Source organism: Artemia franciscana, chromosome 17, assembly GCF_032884065.1.
Source record: "Artemia franciscana chromosome 17, ASM3288406v1, whole genome shotgun sequence".
NCBI lineage: Eukaryota > Metazoa > Arthropoda > Branchiopoda > Anostraca > Artemiidae > Artemia > Artemia franciscana.
This window is the reverse complement of record NC_088879.1, coordinates 34,907,030-34,925,338: the sequence shown is the minus strand read 5'-3', so window position 1 is coordinate 34,925,338 and position 18,309 is coordinate 34,907,030. Positions and strand designations below refer to the sequence as shown.

The 18,309-nt window shown below is 35.6% G+C and overlaps 1 protein-coding gene across 1 annotated transcript in view; it reads left to right on the top strand.

Annotated features, from left to right (window-relative positions):
- Positions 1–18,309, top strand: part of LOC136037545 (LIM and SH3 domain protein Lasp-like) — a 96,523-nt gene that overhangs the window by 42,002 nt on the left and 36,212 nt on the right. The window contains exons 6-9 of the mRNA XM_065720268.1: positions 8,853–9,098; positions 11,589–11,663; positions 16,129–16,302; positions 17,158–17,246. Of these exons, the coding sequence (XP_065576340.1) occupies positions 8,853–9,098; positions 11,589–11,663; positions 16,129–16,302; positions 17,158–17,246 (584 nt within the window). The remainder of the gene's footprint in view (positions 1–8,852; positions 9,099–11,588; positions 11,664–16,128; positions 16,303–17,157; positions 17,247–18,309) is intronic.

Genomic DNA, 18,309 nt, shown 5'->3' with positions numbered 1-18,309 from the left:
AATTGGTTCAAAACTCATTGAATAAAAATTATTCCTGTTGCTATTTTATCCTTTGATTTCTCCAATCTTGTCCCTTTCTCAGTTTTTCTTTCATTTAAAATGGAGGAGAACTAGTGAGTAAGGAAAAATAATACCATAAAACTACGAACAATATTGAAAGGGGTTGTCCGCTTTCGAAAGTCATACGCAAAAAAATCTCTCTTTTCTTAAAAAAATAAATAAATAGAATCGGGGAAATTTTTGCATATTTCGGCTTAATCTTCTCTTAAAATACCTTATCTTTAAGATAATTCCAAATAGAATATGTGTAATTTTTTGTTGGTTTATAAGAAAAAAAAAAGATTTAAAATGAGTTAAGGGAGCTCTTGGAAGAAACGTAGAATTTGATTAAATAGCCTTGGAATTGATTTATTATATTATTGTAGGTTGCATAAAAAATGACACGAAGGTCTAACAGGGCTAACAATAGATAATTTAGCACAACAGCATAAACCATAAAACTCTAAAGAGGAAATAGCAATAGAATATTAATATTATACCAATCTATATATATAAAAATAAGTTGTCTGTCTGTGGATGTGTGGATGGATGTGTCAGGTGACGTCACCTGAAAAAACTGGATTAGGTGACGTCAAAACTGAAAAAACTAAAAAAAGGCAAAAACTACAAAAAAAACTAAAAACTAATAAAAAAAATAAAAAAGCTAAAAAACTAAAAAAACTATAAAGGTAAAAACCAATAAAAAACTAAAAAAAAAACTGAAAAAACTAAAAAAAGGCAAAAACTACAAAAAAAAAACTAAAAACTAATAAAAAAAGTAAAAAAGCTAAAAAACTAAAAAAACTAAAAAAACTAAAAAAAGGTAAAAAACTAAAAAAAATAAAAAATAAAAAAAAACTAAAAAAAAGGAAAAAACTGAAAAATAAGCTAAAATAAAGGTAAAAACCAATAAAAAACTAAAAAAAAAAGGAAAAAACTAATAAATGACGACACTCAAAGAGAAAGCGACCAGGACAAAAAACTAAAAAAAAAGGCAAAAACTACAAAAAAACTAAAAACTAATAAAAAAAATAAAAAAGCTAAAAAACTAAAAAAACTAAAAAAAGGTAAAAAACTAAAAAAACTAAAAACTAAAAAAAAACTAAAAAAGGTAAAAACTAAAAGAACTAAAAAAGAAAAAAATAAATGACGACACTCAAAGAGAAAGCGACCAGGACAAAAGGAATGTTCGATTAGCAATCAACAAAGCACCGGGACACAGGGAGTATAAATGACGACCAGGACAACCGGGGGAAACAGGGGGATATAAATGACGACCGGGACAAAAAAACTAAAAAGAAATAAAAACTAAAAACTAATAAAAAAAACTAAAAAATCTAAAAATCTAAATAAGCTAAAAAAGAAAAAAAAAGGAAAAAAATAAAGGAGAAAAACAAAACTAAAAAACGAATGTATATACAGACCGGGACACCGGGATACAAATGATGACCGGGACCCGGGACACAGGGAATATAAATGACGACCGGGACACAGGGACACAACTACAACGGGGACACCGGGGGAAACAGGGGGATAACCTGACAATCTATTTATATGCAAAGACAATGGGACAGCAAAGAATGTTGTATATTCGCAAGTTTTACGTAGTTAAAACCATATATATATATATATATCTATATTCACAGGTGGGACATAGGGACACAACTACAATGGCGCGTAACTATTATGGCGCGTAACGACTTACGCGCGCGGGGGGGCTTGGGGGGGGCGCGAAGCGCCCCCACCAACTAGGTGTTGGGGTGGCGCGAAGCGCCACCCCAACAGCTAGTACAGTAATAAAAAAAGTGATGTATTAAAATAAAGTGATAATAAAATTAAAATATAATAGTAACATAATATAGTAATAATGAATAACAGTTGTCTAATATTAATGTTTATATTATTATTGGGTATTGTATGATAAAACCCCTACCACTCAAGTTGCTCGTTCATTGAGGCATTATAGAACCGTTTTTTTGTTAGTTTCTTTCAGCTTAGCGTGAGACATGACGAAGCGATGTGAAAGAATAGATGGAAAATATAGAATTTAGGGTATATATTTGCACATTAGGGTTGGGTTGTGGTGGTAAAGTATTTGGACAGTGTGAAGTTAGGAAACAGTTCTTATTACATAATATGCAGAATAATTGTACCCAACACATTAGGTATGCAGATCCGATATACTTTACCCCCACCCCACACCCCTAATGTGCAAATATATAGCCCAAATTTGTTTCTAAAGTATTAGACTTTGTATCTTACTTCGGTATATTTCATTAGGATTGAGCGTCAGAGAAACATATTAGAGGCGTATTAGGTAGGGGGTATATCATACAAGTACCCATTATTGCTGGTAATGAAGGTTAGTGCTTGGGCTCTCCAAACCTCATTATCTTCACTATTTCCCTCACAGTTTTGTTCAGGTCACACTTTAAACTTCCTTTGTCTGTATCCACTCTTTTCACGTGGCGATCAATTATAGGTTTTCTTCTAAAATGGTGATTATTTAGGCTACGTAAGGGCACGTGCAATGCTTGGCACAAATAGGGTAGTGTGGTGATAGTTTGCCAAGCATGGCGTGACCCCTTGGAATAAAATCACTTGCAGCCAAAATTGAAACACCTGGATATATCGGAAGAATTGGAGAAATTTGGAAGCTAACTCCAACGAGGGGGGGGGTATGACACTTCTTTTTAGTACTAGGCCTGTTCCACAGCAGAGATTGGCGTCGTATTCTGTCCGTAACAGCAGCTTTAGTCTTTACTATAAACAGTCCCATAGCGACTTGTAAGGTGTTGAATTTAGATACGGCTGTAGGAATTAACTGTTGTTAGAACGAGTGCAACCTGCAAAATATATGGCAAAACACTGGATAGAAAATAGCACATTAAAATGGGGGTGGCTCCCTATCTTATTTGCCTGGCCCTAGCGCCGCATTTGGAGTTTTACTCAAGTATGAATGTGGCAGTCAATTTTGTTACCGCTTTGACACTACTACCTGCATGGCTTTAGCTATGTCAAGAATAAAAATATGTTGTATAAATTTAGAATCGATTCTGGCGTAGTTATTCTGCATGCACGTTAACAGGGATGGTTGTGTACCTGGTCCCTCCCCCCCCCCATTAACCTCCCATCAAAAGATAATTATATGCTAAATATAATTATTTTCGACGCATTTTCGTGTTCTTGTCTATTAATCTTTTATTTGTGAGCTTCCTCCAATGGAAATTAGCCTATAGCTAAGCGGGTGCTGTTCGATTAGATAAGCTTTATTCATAATCCATAAACACACAATGCATGGTACTAACTCCCACAGAGGCTGGTTTGCCTATAAAGGGATGTTTGATTAGTATTTATATAGTAATTTTTTGCATTTGTGTTAAAATGTCTTCTTTTTCTTCTTCTGGGTGATGCTTTGCTGAAATTGAAATGTTATTGTTCATGCTCGTAACTGACACGGGGACCTCATACTATCTTTTTCTCAAGAAAGGACGGCCTAAATTTGTACACATTTTTCCCAAGGGAGTAACGACTAAATTAAAGTTCCGCCAAAAAAAAATGTTACTTCTTATTGCAATATATTCCATGTAGTGTATATTTTTGTCTTCTAAGGAGGATTACGGGGGTTGCAGGATGTACCAGCCTATCTTGGACTTCCTCCTCTCCTCTCTTAGGAAGCTGTGAATAGGGGACTGTCTGATATTGTTTTCTACTCACGTGTTTTTTCAAAGAGGGGATTCTTTTTTGGAGGGAGGCACCAGCTCTCGGTAAAAACAACGTAAAATGTGGTTGGTTCTTTTGTGTGAAATTTTGAGCCAGTAAAAAATACGAAAACTTTTCGAGTCGCAATATTTTTATGAGTAGACTCGCTGTTTTTAGGGCTTCAGCATTGGAAAGTGAACAGGGTATACTGAATAGGGCATTGTAAGCCGTAAATCGTTACCATTGTATCTGGACCATTGAAAATTCTGCCGATTTTATTGAAAGGAAATAAAACTTTACATTGCAGATAAGCATTATTAAATAAATACAGATAGACTCATTATAAATCTCAAATAAAACGAAATTTGGTAGTATTGCAATGGAGCTGAGAATTGTTTATTTCCAATAAAGGCATTAGATAAAAATTTGAAAGTGATCGTGAATACAAACCTTAAAAGGTCCTGACTTTTTGAGATGTAAGAAAAGATATAAAGTTTAAAACAAAATATTTAAGGTGATTATATTTACCTGAGGGTAATCTGAACATCAGCTTGTCTGACTAGATCATTTTCTTTACTTAACAGTACATGATCTACCAACCGATTGCATTTAGCCAGGGGGAAACTCGATGATTCAACTGGTTATCAATACATTCTATCAAGTAAGGGCGTATCAAGGATTTTTATTGGGGGATGAAGGGTGCAAAAAAGCTTTAAAAACGCATAAAAGTTTGTCAATACGTATTTTATTACGTTTCTACGAGTCGAACAAAAATTTTAGGGGTGGGTTCAAATGGTTCCCTTTCTCCCCCGGTCAACCTTGCTATCAATAATTTTTTGCATGTCAAACTTGAACAGATAAATTTGAAAGAGGTTGCATCAACGTTTACTTTATGTTTCTAGTGTTTACAGTGTAATCCGTACAATCAAGAAGCCTCCTCGAGAGGCATTGATAACGTTTGCGCAAAATACCTCTTACTTGGAACCCCATCACCTTTTTGTAAATACATTCTTAGACCACTCTGGCTATACATGAAACAAAGAAGAGAAAACACAATAAATGGAACCAAAAATTAAACAACAGAGTAAAAACGAGGGTAGTGTCAGCCAGTGGAACAACATGAAGAGAAAATAGACAAATATTTCGACCAGGACCTCCGCCAAGTCGTCCATAGTACCAAAACGAAAAAAGAACAACAAAAAACAAAGTAATCTGACCTTTTGAAGTGGACTTCGCGAGAGACAAATAGACACTTTTTATCTATAAGCATTAAAAATGTATTCGTTTTTTTATGTATAGTATTTTCTCATCTTTGTTTCATAGGTCATCACCTTTTTCCCACCTTGCTCTACTATTCCAAATTGCGTTCAAAAAGGAAATAGTTCCTTCTTTGTTTTCAACAGCAACCTCAATCCTATCCATAAGAAGAAAAAAAAATCCTTAAATAAATGCTCATCACGTCCACCAATACGGTAGCTATAACTTTTCGAAAATTTTTTTGAGAAATCGATAGTACCTGAACTTATTAATGCTCCCATACCGATTGGGGTTTAAGAAAGGAATAGGGTGCAGTCATGTACTGACGATACTGTCATCAATTTTTGTTGATGGTGATAAGTCGGAAGAGTCACTTTCTGGGGAGCCATGATGTTAGTCGTGCTTTTGATCTTATAACTCACGCAAATATCTTCATTGAAATTTATAAACGCGGGTCAGCACTTGCGTTATTTGTGCTCTGTATGATATGTCTACTCATCTAGTCATCATAATTGAATTGCCTGTTGGAACGATTACAGAAATAGTCATACCTGTCTGACGTGTGACGTGGTGAGGCAACGTGCTCTTTCATTCCCAGTCGCGTTTAATAACTATATCCTGGACACACAGTCTCAAGTGGACTGTGCGTCTACAACCCCTGTTATGTCTGCAACCCCAGCCGAACGGTACTAGCATTTTAGAAAGATTTTTCCATTTTTAGTCGAAAATATTCGAAGATAAATATCAAGGTTGACGCGGATAAGTCAAACGTCGTATTATTCAACTGGTTTCCAGTTTCCGAAGGATTAAAACTTAATCTTGATGGAGTCCTAAGTCGGAGACGAAATGTCTAGGCCTCCCAATCAGTGACTCTATTTAAGCAACTAGAATGCTCCTCATCCGTCACTTCCAACACCAGGTGTCTAATGCCTACGGCAGCACAGCATGTAGTAAACTTCGCTTTAATCACCGGCTACTGGCTAAATGGTATAGCGCATGCGCGCTTCCAAATTTTCTGTACCTTTCTCTTTTTTTGGTGTACATTCTTGACAAATTAAACAAACCAAACTGCAACAAATTTACTACCGATATGCAAATTGTATCATCTACTTGCTACCTTAGACAAGTAATTCTTGGGTCCCTAGGTGATGCAGTATCTATGACCCTAATGCTGACATCGGCTGATGCATTGAAGTAATGTATATAATTAACGAATCAATGTACATCCATGGTGTTACATTTAAAAGCAGAAAATGTATCGTGTTTTACTCTCAGCAAAGTGAGATCCTTTTACTACTGGAAGTGAAAAGTCACCCTAAGATGCACAAATCTCCTCCGCGACGAGTCCATTTTGACACTATCTCGTCACGTATTAGATCAGTTACGGAATATGCTCGTCCTCACTTTGTTGGTGCTCCATTTAGCCAAATCGCTCCTCTTCAATGTGTCCAAAACCTAGCAGTTCGTGCAGAAATTTCTTGCACCTCTGATGCCAAACCCCTGCAGTTGATCCAGTATCATTTTGATGTATTGTCAATCTCGGTGTACAACAAATACTTCCCTTGCCCTCCATCTGAGGAGGTATCGAAACTCGTTCCAGAGAGAATAGAGACTTTGCGATCAAATCACCAAAGTACAGCTCAACTGGACTATCTTCTGAAGGCACAACCCGCCAGGAATACTTGAAGACGAGTTTCACCGGACTTTCTGTTGCCAAATGGAATGGCCTCCCAGCAGAGATAACCCAGAAAAATTTATCTTGAGACGTTCAGGAGAATGTCTAATAAACTAAAAAGCGGGGTAACTACCATGACTAGCGCATATGGTCACTAGTGACGGGGCTGTGAAGCCAGTAATAACAAAATAAAAAAAATCATGTAAGTTTTGTGTCTTGTAGGTTTTGTTTTATTTGTTCTATATTATACTCTGTTTGCCCCTGTTTTTACAACGGTTCATAAAACAACTCAGTTCAATCCTTATGTCCTCGTCATCGACTGGGCCACAATGACTTGTGATAGGCTCTCTCTGCTGGTGGTTTTGAATTGGTGTCCAACCAGATGCGATAGTTTTTGCAGTATTAGGATGCAATAATTTTTGGTCATGCGAATTTAGGCTAAATTCCTTAGGTATTGAAAATAAAATGAAAATTAATCCATAAAGTAAAGCTCAATTTAAAATAAAGTTTATTAAGACGATATCTCCAGTGTCTCTTTTCTGTATAATTTTCTCAGGTTCGTAGCTTTTGATGGTAACACTAAACTTAGTGAATCTTATATATTTAGAATCAGCATAAAAAGCCAAATTTCTTTGGTGTATCTATTAATATCAAAATTCTGTTCTTTAGAGTTTCGGTTACTATTGAGCCGCGTCGCTCCTTACTTGCAGTTCGTTACCACGAGCTATTTGACAATGACCCGTAAAATTAAGGCTTCAACAGGAATGTGGCCAAAACTTACAAGTTCACATTTACAAGACGAATCTTTTGAAAGTTCGGGCTCCGTGAAGTCAAGCCTTCAATCGGCGTAGGGCCTGAACTTGCAAGTTTGCATTCACAAGAAGAATCTTTCGGAAGTTCGAGCTTCGTGAAGTCAAGCCTTCAACCGGCGTAGGGCCTGAACTTGCAAGTTTGCATTCACAAGAAGAATCTTTCGAAAATTCGGGCTCCGTGAAGTTAAGCCTTCAACCGGCGTAGGGCCTGAACGTGCAAGTTTGCATTCACAAGAAGAATCTTTCGGAAGTTCGGGCTCCGTGAAGTCAAGCCTTCAACCGGCGTAGGGCCTGAACTTACAAGTGTACATTTACAAGACGAATCTTTCCAAGGTTCGGGCTCCGTGAAGCCAAGCCTTCAAGTTGCGTAGGGCCCGAACTTACAAGTTTACATTTACAAGAAGAGTCCACATTTTATATAATGAATAATTTATTCTCATTTATCACTTGATGCATTATAAACTTCTTCATTGTTCACTATAACTGCTAATAGACTATTGGGAAACCTGTGTTTTATATATTGTGACGATTAACAGTCCTTCAATTTGATTTTGTATCAGCAATCCTTTTCTATCTTCCTCTTTTTTTGAGTGACCTAAATTGGCCATCTAAATTTAAATCCATCTGAACGATGGACAATTTTGATTTTGCGTTGTGTCCTTTTCTGATATCTTTTTTTTTTCGTTTCAAGTGGGCAAATCATCTGATATCTGTACCATATTAACTATCAAAGTTCTGTGTTTCGTGTAAACGATCGGGACTTGTAATTTTGTACCGTGTTCCCTTTTTATCTTGTTCTCTTTTTATCGTGTATCTGACTAAGTGGTTGCTGCGGTGGTTTGGAAATTCTTTGTCCAAGGGGATCGAGTTCAATCCCAGTTGTGACCAGTTATCTGGTTTGGGACGGGTGTCAGTGACGTGACTCTGTAAGCTTAGCCAGAGTCAAACCAGCTCTAAATGGGTACCTTGAAAAATCTGGGGAAGGTAAGTAGGAAGGGTGTGTGAAAGCACAGGATGGTCGGCCCCCAGCCTCCCATTACACTTCTCGACTGAAGGGTCATGAAACGGAGATCAGCACCGCCGGTTTTGACCTTAGGACCTTAGGTTTAGACCTTAGGGGTCTAGTGCCGTCTTATTTACTTACTTACTTTACTTTACTTTCCCTTTTTATCATCCTTCTTTCGATCAAAGTGGGCAAACAATACGAAATCTATAATCCGTGTGAACAATTGCAACTTTTGCCCTCTTTTCCTTTCGAATGAATTTCTGGCCATCCCTACGAGCTATTAAATTGTGATTGTGGTTAGAAGCCTGCTAGATATGTGATGTGTTTTACTAATTGCTTTTGTTTGCTTGTTTTTGTGTAGTGAAGTCTGAATCGCCTGAGCCCCTGTCGATATCACCCCTTCCACCTTCCGTACATCAGGCAACACAGCAGCAACAAAAAGTTCATATAGACCCAAATGCTAATCAATATACACCTGGCAAAATCATAAATAATCAGCAGAAGTTGAGCGTTGGAAATGTACCGCCTGATCAGAATGAATCTCCATATTCAGCACGGCAGTATTCAAGCTCTACGACAGTTTACTCATCACAGCCAAATAACGAAGGTAAGTTTATTTTTAAACGTTTTTATTTAACTTTGTTTAGAGCTGTGTTTCCAAAGGTTTGGTACGTGTACCACATGGGCACGAGAAGAGTTTGCTGAGGGCACGCGTTGCTCCGGAGTTTGGTGGGAATATGCGCTAAAGCGTTCTTAGGTACTAATCACATCGCTTTCAACATCAGGTAACATTCGGTACTAAGTCAACAAACAGGAATTGGCTATTGGGCGTGGAACTAAAGACTATGGGTAACTAACAAGATTAAAAACTGACTCTAGTGTCGAAAAAAGAGCCTTAACGTCATCTAGCGTTTGGTGACATTTGTAATTTTTTACTTTAATATTAAGAAAAATTAATTAAATTTATGCAGGTTGGAAAAATTAGCGTAGTAGCTAGTGTCTGATCTCAGTTACTGAGAGAAAAACGATTAAACAGCTTGCGAAGAGTCGCCAGGCGCTAGATGGCGTTGACGTTTTTCTTTTGCCTACACTAGTACCAGTTTCCGTTCTAAGAAGTTACCCATAATCTTTCAGATAAAAATTAACAGCTAGAGAACCAGATTATGACTATCCGTTATCGTAGTACAAACAATTTCATCCTTCTAATTAATTCAAATGAATGGTATTTGTAATATAGTTCTTACATATATTCTATTATCAATAAATTTAGTTTTCTTTTATTAATATTTTGTGTATGTACATAAAAAGTAAATATATCTTGATTCTTATGAGGATGAATTCATCTTTGTCAGGAAGGGTGCTCTGCATGGTCAAAGTTATCAAAAGGGGTACATATATGTACAAAGTTTTGGAAGCTAAGTTTTTTGTGACTTTTGTATTTCATGCAATTCCTGTTGGCAAAAAATTAATTCAGAGAGAGGGGGGACTAGAAATGACACAAATATTAGTTAAGTTTAGAGTTAAGAATTAATTTTTTTTTATTAATACATTTGCAACAAAGAAACATTTCAAGTATAGTCTCCCCCGTAAGGCTCTCTGACCAGGAGAGAAACAAAAACGAGATAAATATAACTAAAGATTAAATCTTGACTTAACCATGACTAAAAAGTAAACAAATTTCTGCTCTTGAAAAAATACAAAATACATAAACTTTTAATCAAACACAAAAAAATCTAGATTTAAAATATTTAATTGGGATATGCCTTTTCTTATTCTTTTTTTTTTACTTCTTATCTATTTTGAGCATTATTGTTGCTGTTGCTCAGCTGTCAGCTTTCATGATTTTTAACATGGCTTATTCAGTCTCTATAAAATAGAATTTTTCAGAAAATATATTTTAAAAAACTTTTCTACATAATGCAATCACATCTTCAAGAGACACAAAAAATATCCAATTATCCACCTTAAAATTCTCCGAAATCCCAGTCTAGGTAGGAGAATATCATGATTTCAAAATATTCAAAATTGCATATTTGAAGCCAAGTCACGAGAGATGTAGTCTACCCATATAATTGGCTATTTCGGAAACTTCTAGCCAATCAAAGAAAAAGTGGTTCTTCAAGAAATAAAATATCACTTGAAGCAGAACAAACTGGGAATATATCAAGAAATTTCCGAGAAAAAGAATCAAAAACAGAAGGAGTAAATTTACATAAAAGGAGGAAAATTCCATACATAGAAGAAAGGAAATAAATAAATAACATTTCAAACCCAAACTTAAATGAAAGAAATGACAAATACAAAAAAGAAAAAAAACATACCACCTGAATTCATTCATACAAAAAAAAATATCCCTAAATAACACCAATCCAAACTAGGAGTCAGCATGAAACCGTAATTTTATTGTCATTGACCCACCTCTTTGCTTGGCTCTTGATTCGGCCAAGCATTCCGCGGACCCAAATTGTATTTAGCCGTATTGAGGAAGTGTCTGCGGTGTTTTGTCAATAGCTCTCCAACAAAAATTCCACTAGTGGCTAGTTTGGTTTCACCTTTGAACACATTTCTAGCAAAATCTTTGAATGAAACTTTATTATGACCGGAGCAACCTTTGGAGACAACTTAGAAGAACCTGGCGCAATATTATTTTGTTTCAGTAAAGCCGAATTTAATGAGAAATATGTCAAATCCCAAAATCTCGGGATTTTGAAAGGGGCAGTGAACAGAATTAGAGATTCACGTAAAGGGTTTAAAAAGGCAACCCAAAAAAATCATTCAAAAGTGTTTAAACAATACACAAAAAGTGCATTGAACAGTAAATTAAAAATAAAAGAAAATGGTTTTTAATTAGGGTATATTTTCAGAGTCCCTATTTAAGGGATGAATTTCAAAGGTTACTTAATTTCCGAAAGTGTTATAATTGTTCACTGGAAATATACGCATATAAGTGAACAACATTAAATGTAGTACATTTAAAATGGGTTAATAAAAGTATTAAAAAAAAAAAAAATAGTAACTCGAAATTAATTAAGTTAATATATTATAACGATATAATGTAACTGAATTTCAAATTAATGAATATTTATTTGTCCTACAGATCTTGTTGAGTATTTGTGGGAAGATGTTGGGACTGGGAAGTCTCGAGCACAACCCACTGCTTTCTTTCACGGGGGTAAGCAAAGAAACGGCATGCATTATGCTCTGTTTTGTCCTGGTAGTATAATTTACCCTCGATTAATTAACTGCATATTATAGAAAGTTAATTGCTGAATAGCTTAATTTTTTGCATGTTTTTAAGTTTTTTCGCGTAGGGGTATTTGTAAACGTTATACTCATGCATACAATGAACGCTTATATAGATTGGAGTGACTCAGATGCCAAATATATTAGCTAAATTAAAGAAGATTGTTCAGTTTGCGTGCGTGCTAGTGTGCTTGGTTAATTTATTTATTTTTTATTATTATTGTTTTTTTTTATTTGTGTTTATGCATTACCTACTTGTTTATTTATTTGTCTGTCTTTTTTTAGTATTGAGTTAGTCAATTTAGTAGAATTTATTGCACAGTTCGCCGTCCTTTCCATTTTTTGTCGGCTTTGCATGGCGCTTTAGCCATGCGTGGTGCTTGCCACATATTGTAACGGGTTACAGATTGGATTCACTCAGGATAAATAATTTATGTCAATTCGGTTTTTCACATTAATTAATTGATGATTTGCTGCGCATCTATTTTAAAAAAATATGAATACATCTTAAGTGACTAAAATACATTTTGGGTCTTGTCTTAGTCAGATGCCATGGAAGCCACATTTATATATGCATTTTATAAATTTTTGTCAACTCAAAAATAACCAAGGTATTCAGCTTTTGAGTGATGATTTTCACTCTGTACTGCACCATTTTAAGGCAATTTCCTCCGGAATTTCGTAAAGGCTCTCCCAAAGAATTGTGGGCATTCCAAGTCAGTTAGCTGTAATCAATTGAGTACGGTATTTATCTATTATTGTTGTTTATTTTTTAACTGCTTATTTAGTTTTTTTTGGGAGGGGGGTGGAGGTAAGTATGGCTGGTAGTACGTGAGTTAGTAGGGTTTTTTGAAGGGTCAATTTACCCAGTACACTCAAAACTATGGGTTTGTTGTTAATTTATTTGTTTTATTAGACCGTTTCTCTACTAAAAAATCTTTATTGCTATTTAGTTTCTTTTGTAATTATTGTACAATTATTAGTTAAATACGGTTATTCCGGTAGCAAATACGGTAACAAATCGATTTTTTAAAGGTTCTTGAAGTCACTTTGGGTATTACCACATAACTATGCTATTGATGCAGTATGTATTTATAGATCTCTTTTTGTCGAATTTCCATAGATTGTATAGCAATTGATTTATATATGGCTCAAGAATAGGAAAATTACTAAGCTTAGTCAATTTTTTTTCTTGATTGACAGCGCTATTTAAAACGACCAATTTCGCTGACATAGTATAATAATATCAAAATGGCAAAAATGTGCATGGTTTCAAAATGTGAACTGTCTCAGGTCATAAAGTGTAATACTATTACAAAATTATTATACAGATTAATTACTCTTCTAAGTTATTAACATGCCATCACTCCTGATGGGCTGCTCTTTCCCAGATATCATATAGACCAGGTGGCGCTTACCAAGCTGGGGGGGGGGACTGTTACAAGGGTTGTAGTGAGTGTGCTAAGCGTGACGGAACAGCGTGACACACATGGCGTTCCAATATGTACATCAGGTGGCAACAAGTCAGTATCCCCTCGATCACTCCCATATCCTCCCCTGTAATACCTCCTTTATACTTAAAATATATGTTTATATAGTACATAGTGCACCTGAATGCGCCACTAATCACACCCTAGAAAAATTTCTAACCGGAATCTGTATGGAATTGTTGATCAAAAGCTTACACCATATGTCGGACAACAAATTTCACAACTTTTATGAGAAATCCAAAATGTCGTTTGTAAACCTTTGAAGGCTAGTTTTGTTTATTCAAAGAAAGAGTCAAAGAAAGGGGGCACTTTTACTCCCTTCTTTCCCCAGATTTTGAAAAATACCTTGTTTTTGGCTTTGCCATTGAAAAATTACTTGTTTGTATATTCATTACAAAAATCGAAGAGACAAGATAATTACCCTTTGCTAGATTTGAAAAATACATTTTGCCTCCCTGAACATTTTCGTGAATTGACGTCACTGCTTCAAAAATACTCTTCGTCTACTAATGATGGTCTTCTGAATACTTCACTGCTTCAAAAATACTAGTTAACGTCACTACTTCAAAATTAACGTCACTGCTTCAAAAATACTCTTCGTCTACTAATGATGGTCTTCTGAATACTTCACTGCTTCAAAAATTCTAGTTAACGTCACTACTTCAAAATTGACGTCACTGCTTCAAAAATACTCTTTGTCTACTAATGATGGTCTTCTGAATACTTCACTGCTTCAAAAATACTAGTTAACGTCACTACTTCAAAATTAACGTCACTGCTTCAAAAATACTCTTCGTCTACTAATGATGGTCTTCTGAATACTGTTAAGTAAGTCACATCTTGAAAATGTAGAGGTGAAAGAGTGTTCAATACGTTAAAGCAAATTGGGAGTTCTCAGAGACTTATGCTCGAGCTACATTACAGCCACACCAGTTGATAAAAGTTTAAAAGTTATGAATGATTTTTGTATTTGTTAATTTTAATATTACATTTGGAACACTGAAATACATATCAATAAGCTCTTAGACTTAGATTATGCAAATATGTGAGTGTCCTAAGTAAAAACGTTAGCAAAATAAACAAATTTTGACGTTTTGATAGTTTGTGGTGTAAACTTAGGTTTCAAGAAGATAGATAAACAACGAATAAACGAGGGTGAAGAGGGGATGCTAGGTAACCCTACCTACCTATTAGGTAGGGTACCTGTATACCCAGGTATATAGCCTACCTACATACCCAGGTAGGGTATTCTACCCTACCTGGGTAGAATAATTGATATAGGCAATGGATGTAGAGAAGATGTAAAACGAAGAATAACCAAGGCTTAGGATGTTTTCTCACGACTGAAAAAAGTTTCGAAGAATAAAAATATTAATATCTGAACTATTAGGATATGGAAGTCACTGTAGTGCCGGCAGACAGTTATTGTTTTAAAACGTGGGGCTTTGATGCTCATGTTTTCCAGGGAAATTGTCTGCATCCACTAACCACACATCAAGCAGCAAGTTTTAGAAGAATGTGTCCCGACATGCCCTTCTTGGTCTATAATGACAGAAAGCTAAGGTGGTTGGGTTACGTTATACTGATAAACAATGACAGTCTTTCAAAAATCGTACTTTCGTTCATCTATCGGGGGCCAAATGTCAGCAAAAAGTCCTCGAATGGGTGAGAAGCTGTCGTTAGAAAGATTTAAATGAAATTGAAATTTTGTTGGAGGAAGTAAAAGGTGAAGCTATAAACTGATTTTGATGGAGGAGGAGCGTTTGCACCTGTGTTTGTCTCAGGCGACTTGGTGAGGCAATGAGTTGCTATTAAAACTGGTGGATATCCCATATTGTTTAGTTATGCTCGGTAGGGAATATACTTAAGACTAGGAATACTTGCAATTTGTATGTGTGCTTTATTTATCGGTATCCTTATAGCCATATCTTACCAACTCTCAAAACCCATACTCTCTCCTTAAACTCCTTAAGAAGTTCAAATGTCCTAAGTCCCTCTGTTTGAAGATTTTTCTCTCATTTATACGCCCAGTCCTTGATTACCATATGCTGTTCGGTATCCCGGCTTTTACAGCTCAGTATCCAGGCATCACCAAGGGACTATCAGGCAGAACTGTTAGGCAAAAAAGCTGGCTAAGAGTTCTTTTTAATGAGGGTAGAGTCTTTCATATCTCCCTTCTTCGCAGAGCCATTTTGGTTATCCTTGAGGAAAGGAGAAATATATTTTGCTTACGTTTTGCCCACAGAGCTATCCATAATCTCTGGATAAATTCACTGGTATTTTCGTTTTCACTATTCCTCCTTCCTCCTTATACCTTGCCTCCTTCAATCTGCTTCAACAAAAATCCCATTTTTACCTCAATAAAATTTTCCAATGAGCATGGGGTATGTACACTGAATTGAAGGAAGCTTAACGAGAATGAATGGTTTCGGGGGAAAAAAGTCTGATTATATTCATTATTAGCACGAAAAAAAAATATAGAAGAAGTTTTCCCCCAATTAATTGAAATGCTAAATAAGCGAAAACCCTCCTTTGCTTCCTCTTTTATCATTCATTGTGTAAAGCTTGTTGTATCAATTTCTGGACGCAACATTTATGAAGTTCATATTTTTCTACGCATTTCATTTTTCAGCAGATTTTAAAATTTGCTTGTTGTTTTTGTTGCTTCAGTTTTTTTTTTTTTTTTTTTTTTTTTTTTTTTCACGTAAGAAGAGAATTCGGCTCCAGTAGAGCTTATAATAGACTTTAGGAAATAAATATTATCTCAGCTTATATATAAGTGATTAAGTTTTATCAGCTGGCTCGTTATTGTTTAGACATCTTGTTATTATTAATATTTATGAATATTTTTCTAGTATTGTTTGATGCTCTTAACACCTTTTAATTGCCCTTTTTTAACCATAGTTGCTGCACCACCTTCAAGAGCCGTTGGATCAATTGCTGATTATGATCCATTGAACGAAAATTATGGCTCAATTGCAAGGTCTTACAGAGGTCCTTCTCAGAATCAACAGCCACAAAGTCAATATGTGGCGAACCAACAAGTTCCGTCACATCAACACCAAATTAGAAACCAAGGTGAGTTATCCATTGCATATTGAGTTGTATCAAACAGGTGACCCAGAGCCTAAAAAAGCAAAAAGTAAAGGATGTGGCACTAGACCCTTAAGATCTGAACCTGCGGTGCTAATCTCTGTCTCAAGGCCCTTCAGTCAGGAAGTGCAATGGGGGGATGAGTATCAGCCATCCTGTGTTTTTGCACATCCTTCCTGTTTACCTTCCCAAGATTTCTTCAGGTACCCATTTAGAGCTGGGTCGACTCCGGCTGAGCTTAAAGAGTCACGCCACTGACCCCGTCCCAAACCAAATAATTGGGTACACTAGGATTCGAACCCTCACTCTTTACGAAAAAAAAGCTTGAAGTCTATTTAGGCTATTTAGAGTTTAACTTGAAAGGTATTTCTCAATTGGTACGCCATTAGCTTAGCTGGATTTTATTTTCTTTGAATATGGCACCATAGTCCAGAACAGGTCACACTAATATTTTTTTTACTGTCAATATTCATTATTATTTTACTTTGAGTGAGAGGAAAATAAGATTTAGCATAGTTCAGCAAACACGGAAAAATCTGGGGCCTGGATCATTACGAGATATGTGTGACTGCTTAATTTTATATTTTGGGAAAAAGTTTCTTGCCTCAACTCAGCACCGCCACAACTTACCACAATATGCTGCTGTGAATACCCAAACCCAGTCAAAGTTGGAATTATACCCCGTGAAATTCAAGACATACTGGTATCGAAACTCATCCACTCCTATATATGTGTGTGTGTGTGTGTGTGTTTTATTGTCTCTATTTTGTAAAAAACTACGTGAATTGACCTCTTTTGTGAAATTTTTTTTTTTGGAAAACGTTTCTTGCCTCAACTCAGCACCGCCACAACTTACAACAATATGCTGCTGTGAATATCCAAACCAAGTCAAAGTTGGAATTATACCCCATGAAATTCAAGATATACTGGTATTGAAACTCGTCCACTCCTTTTTTGTGGAAGTTTATAACAAATCGTAGTGATTTAATATATATATATATATATATATATATATATATATATATATATATATATATATATATATATATATATATATATATATATATATATATATATATGTGTGTGTGTGTGTGTGTGTGTTTTATTGTTTCTGTTTTTTTAACGTTTTTTTATCTATTTTTTTTTCTAAGTATAGTTACGTAAATAAGAGAGCGACAGGAACATTTCAAAAATATCTACATAAGAATGGACACTTACCCCCCCTCCCCCCTTGGGAAAAGTACACTATTCACCTCAAACCCACTGAAGGGCGGATTCGTTCACTTATTAGAGCCAGTATATGGTTGTAACCCTTAGATTACCAATACCGCAGAATCCCCTTTGTACCTGGCATTTTACTTCAATACTTGAAACAACTAGGAGTAGAAACTTTTACTGGCCGCATAGTATACAGTCATTATAACCCCTAGACTGGAATGACTTGATCAGAAAACATGGTATACAGCACAAGGGGTCAGAGCCAGTACCCCACCAAGACGAATATGTTGAATTTAACTAATTCCATTTTCCGATATTTCAGCGAATTTTGATGCTCCTACACCACGAACTTATTGAAAAAAAAAACTTACAAGACAGAATATACTGCCCGTCCTTGGTGAAACAGTAGCTGCAGGTTCGTTCCAAAAAAATCGTTTCTGGAATATAGTATTAAAACCTTATTCAGAAAAAAAATAATTCAGAAATAAAAACTCTGGAGGAAAAACATACTTACAACTTTTGTCACCAATTTGAGTGTAATTACCTCCTTTTAAAATCCTTTTTAGTCTGAATATTATTCCTCTGTCATAATATTTTTTCAAAAAAAAATCTACAAAACTCAAAATTAGTTTATATGTATTTTTGTTACTTTTTCCGGTCGGATGACTTTCTTTTTTTTGAGGGGGAAGGGTTAAACCCTGCCACTTTCCTCCTGCACGGTCTTACCTATGGCTATGCTATTATCTTCTGTGAAAATTCAAAAACCCAAGATAG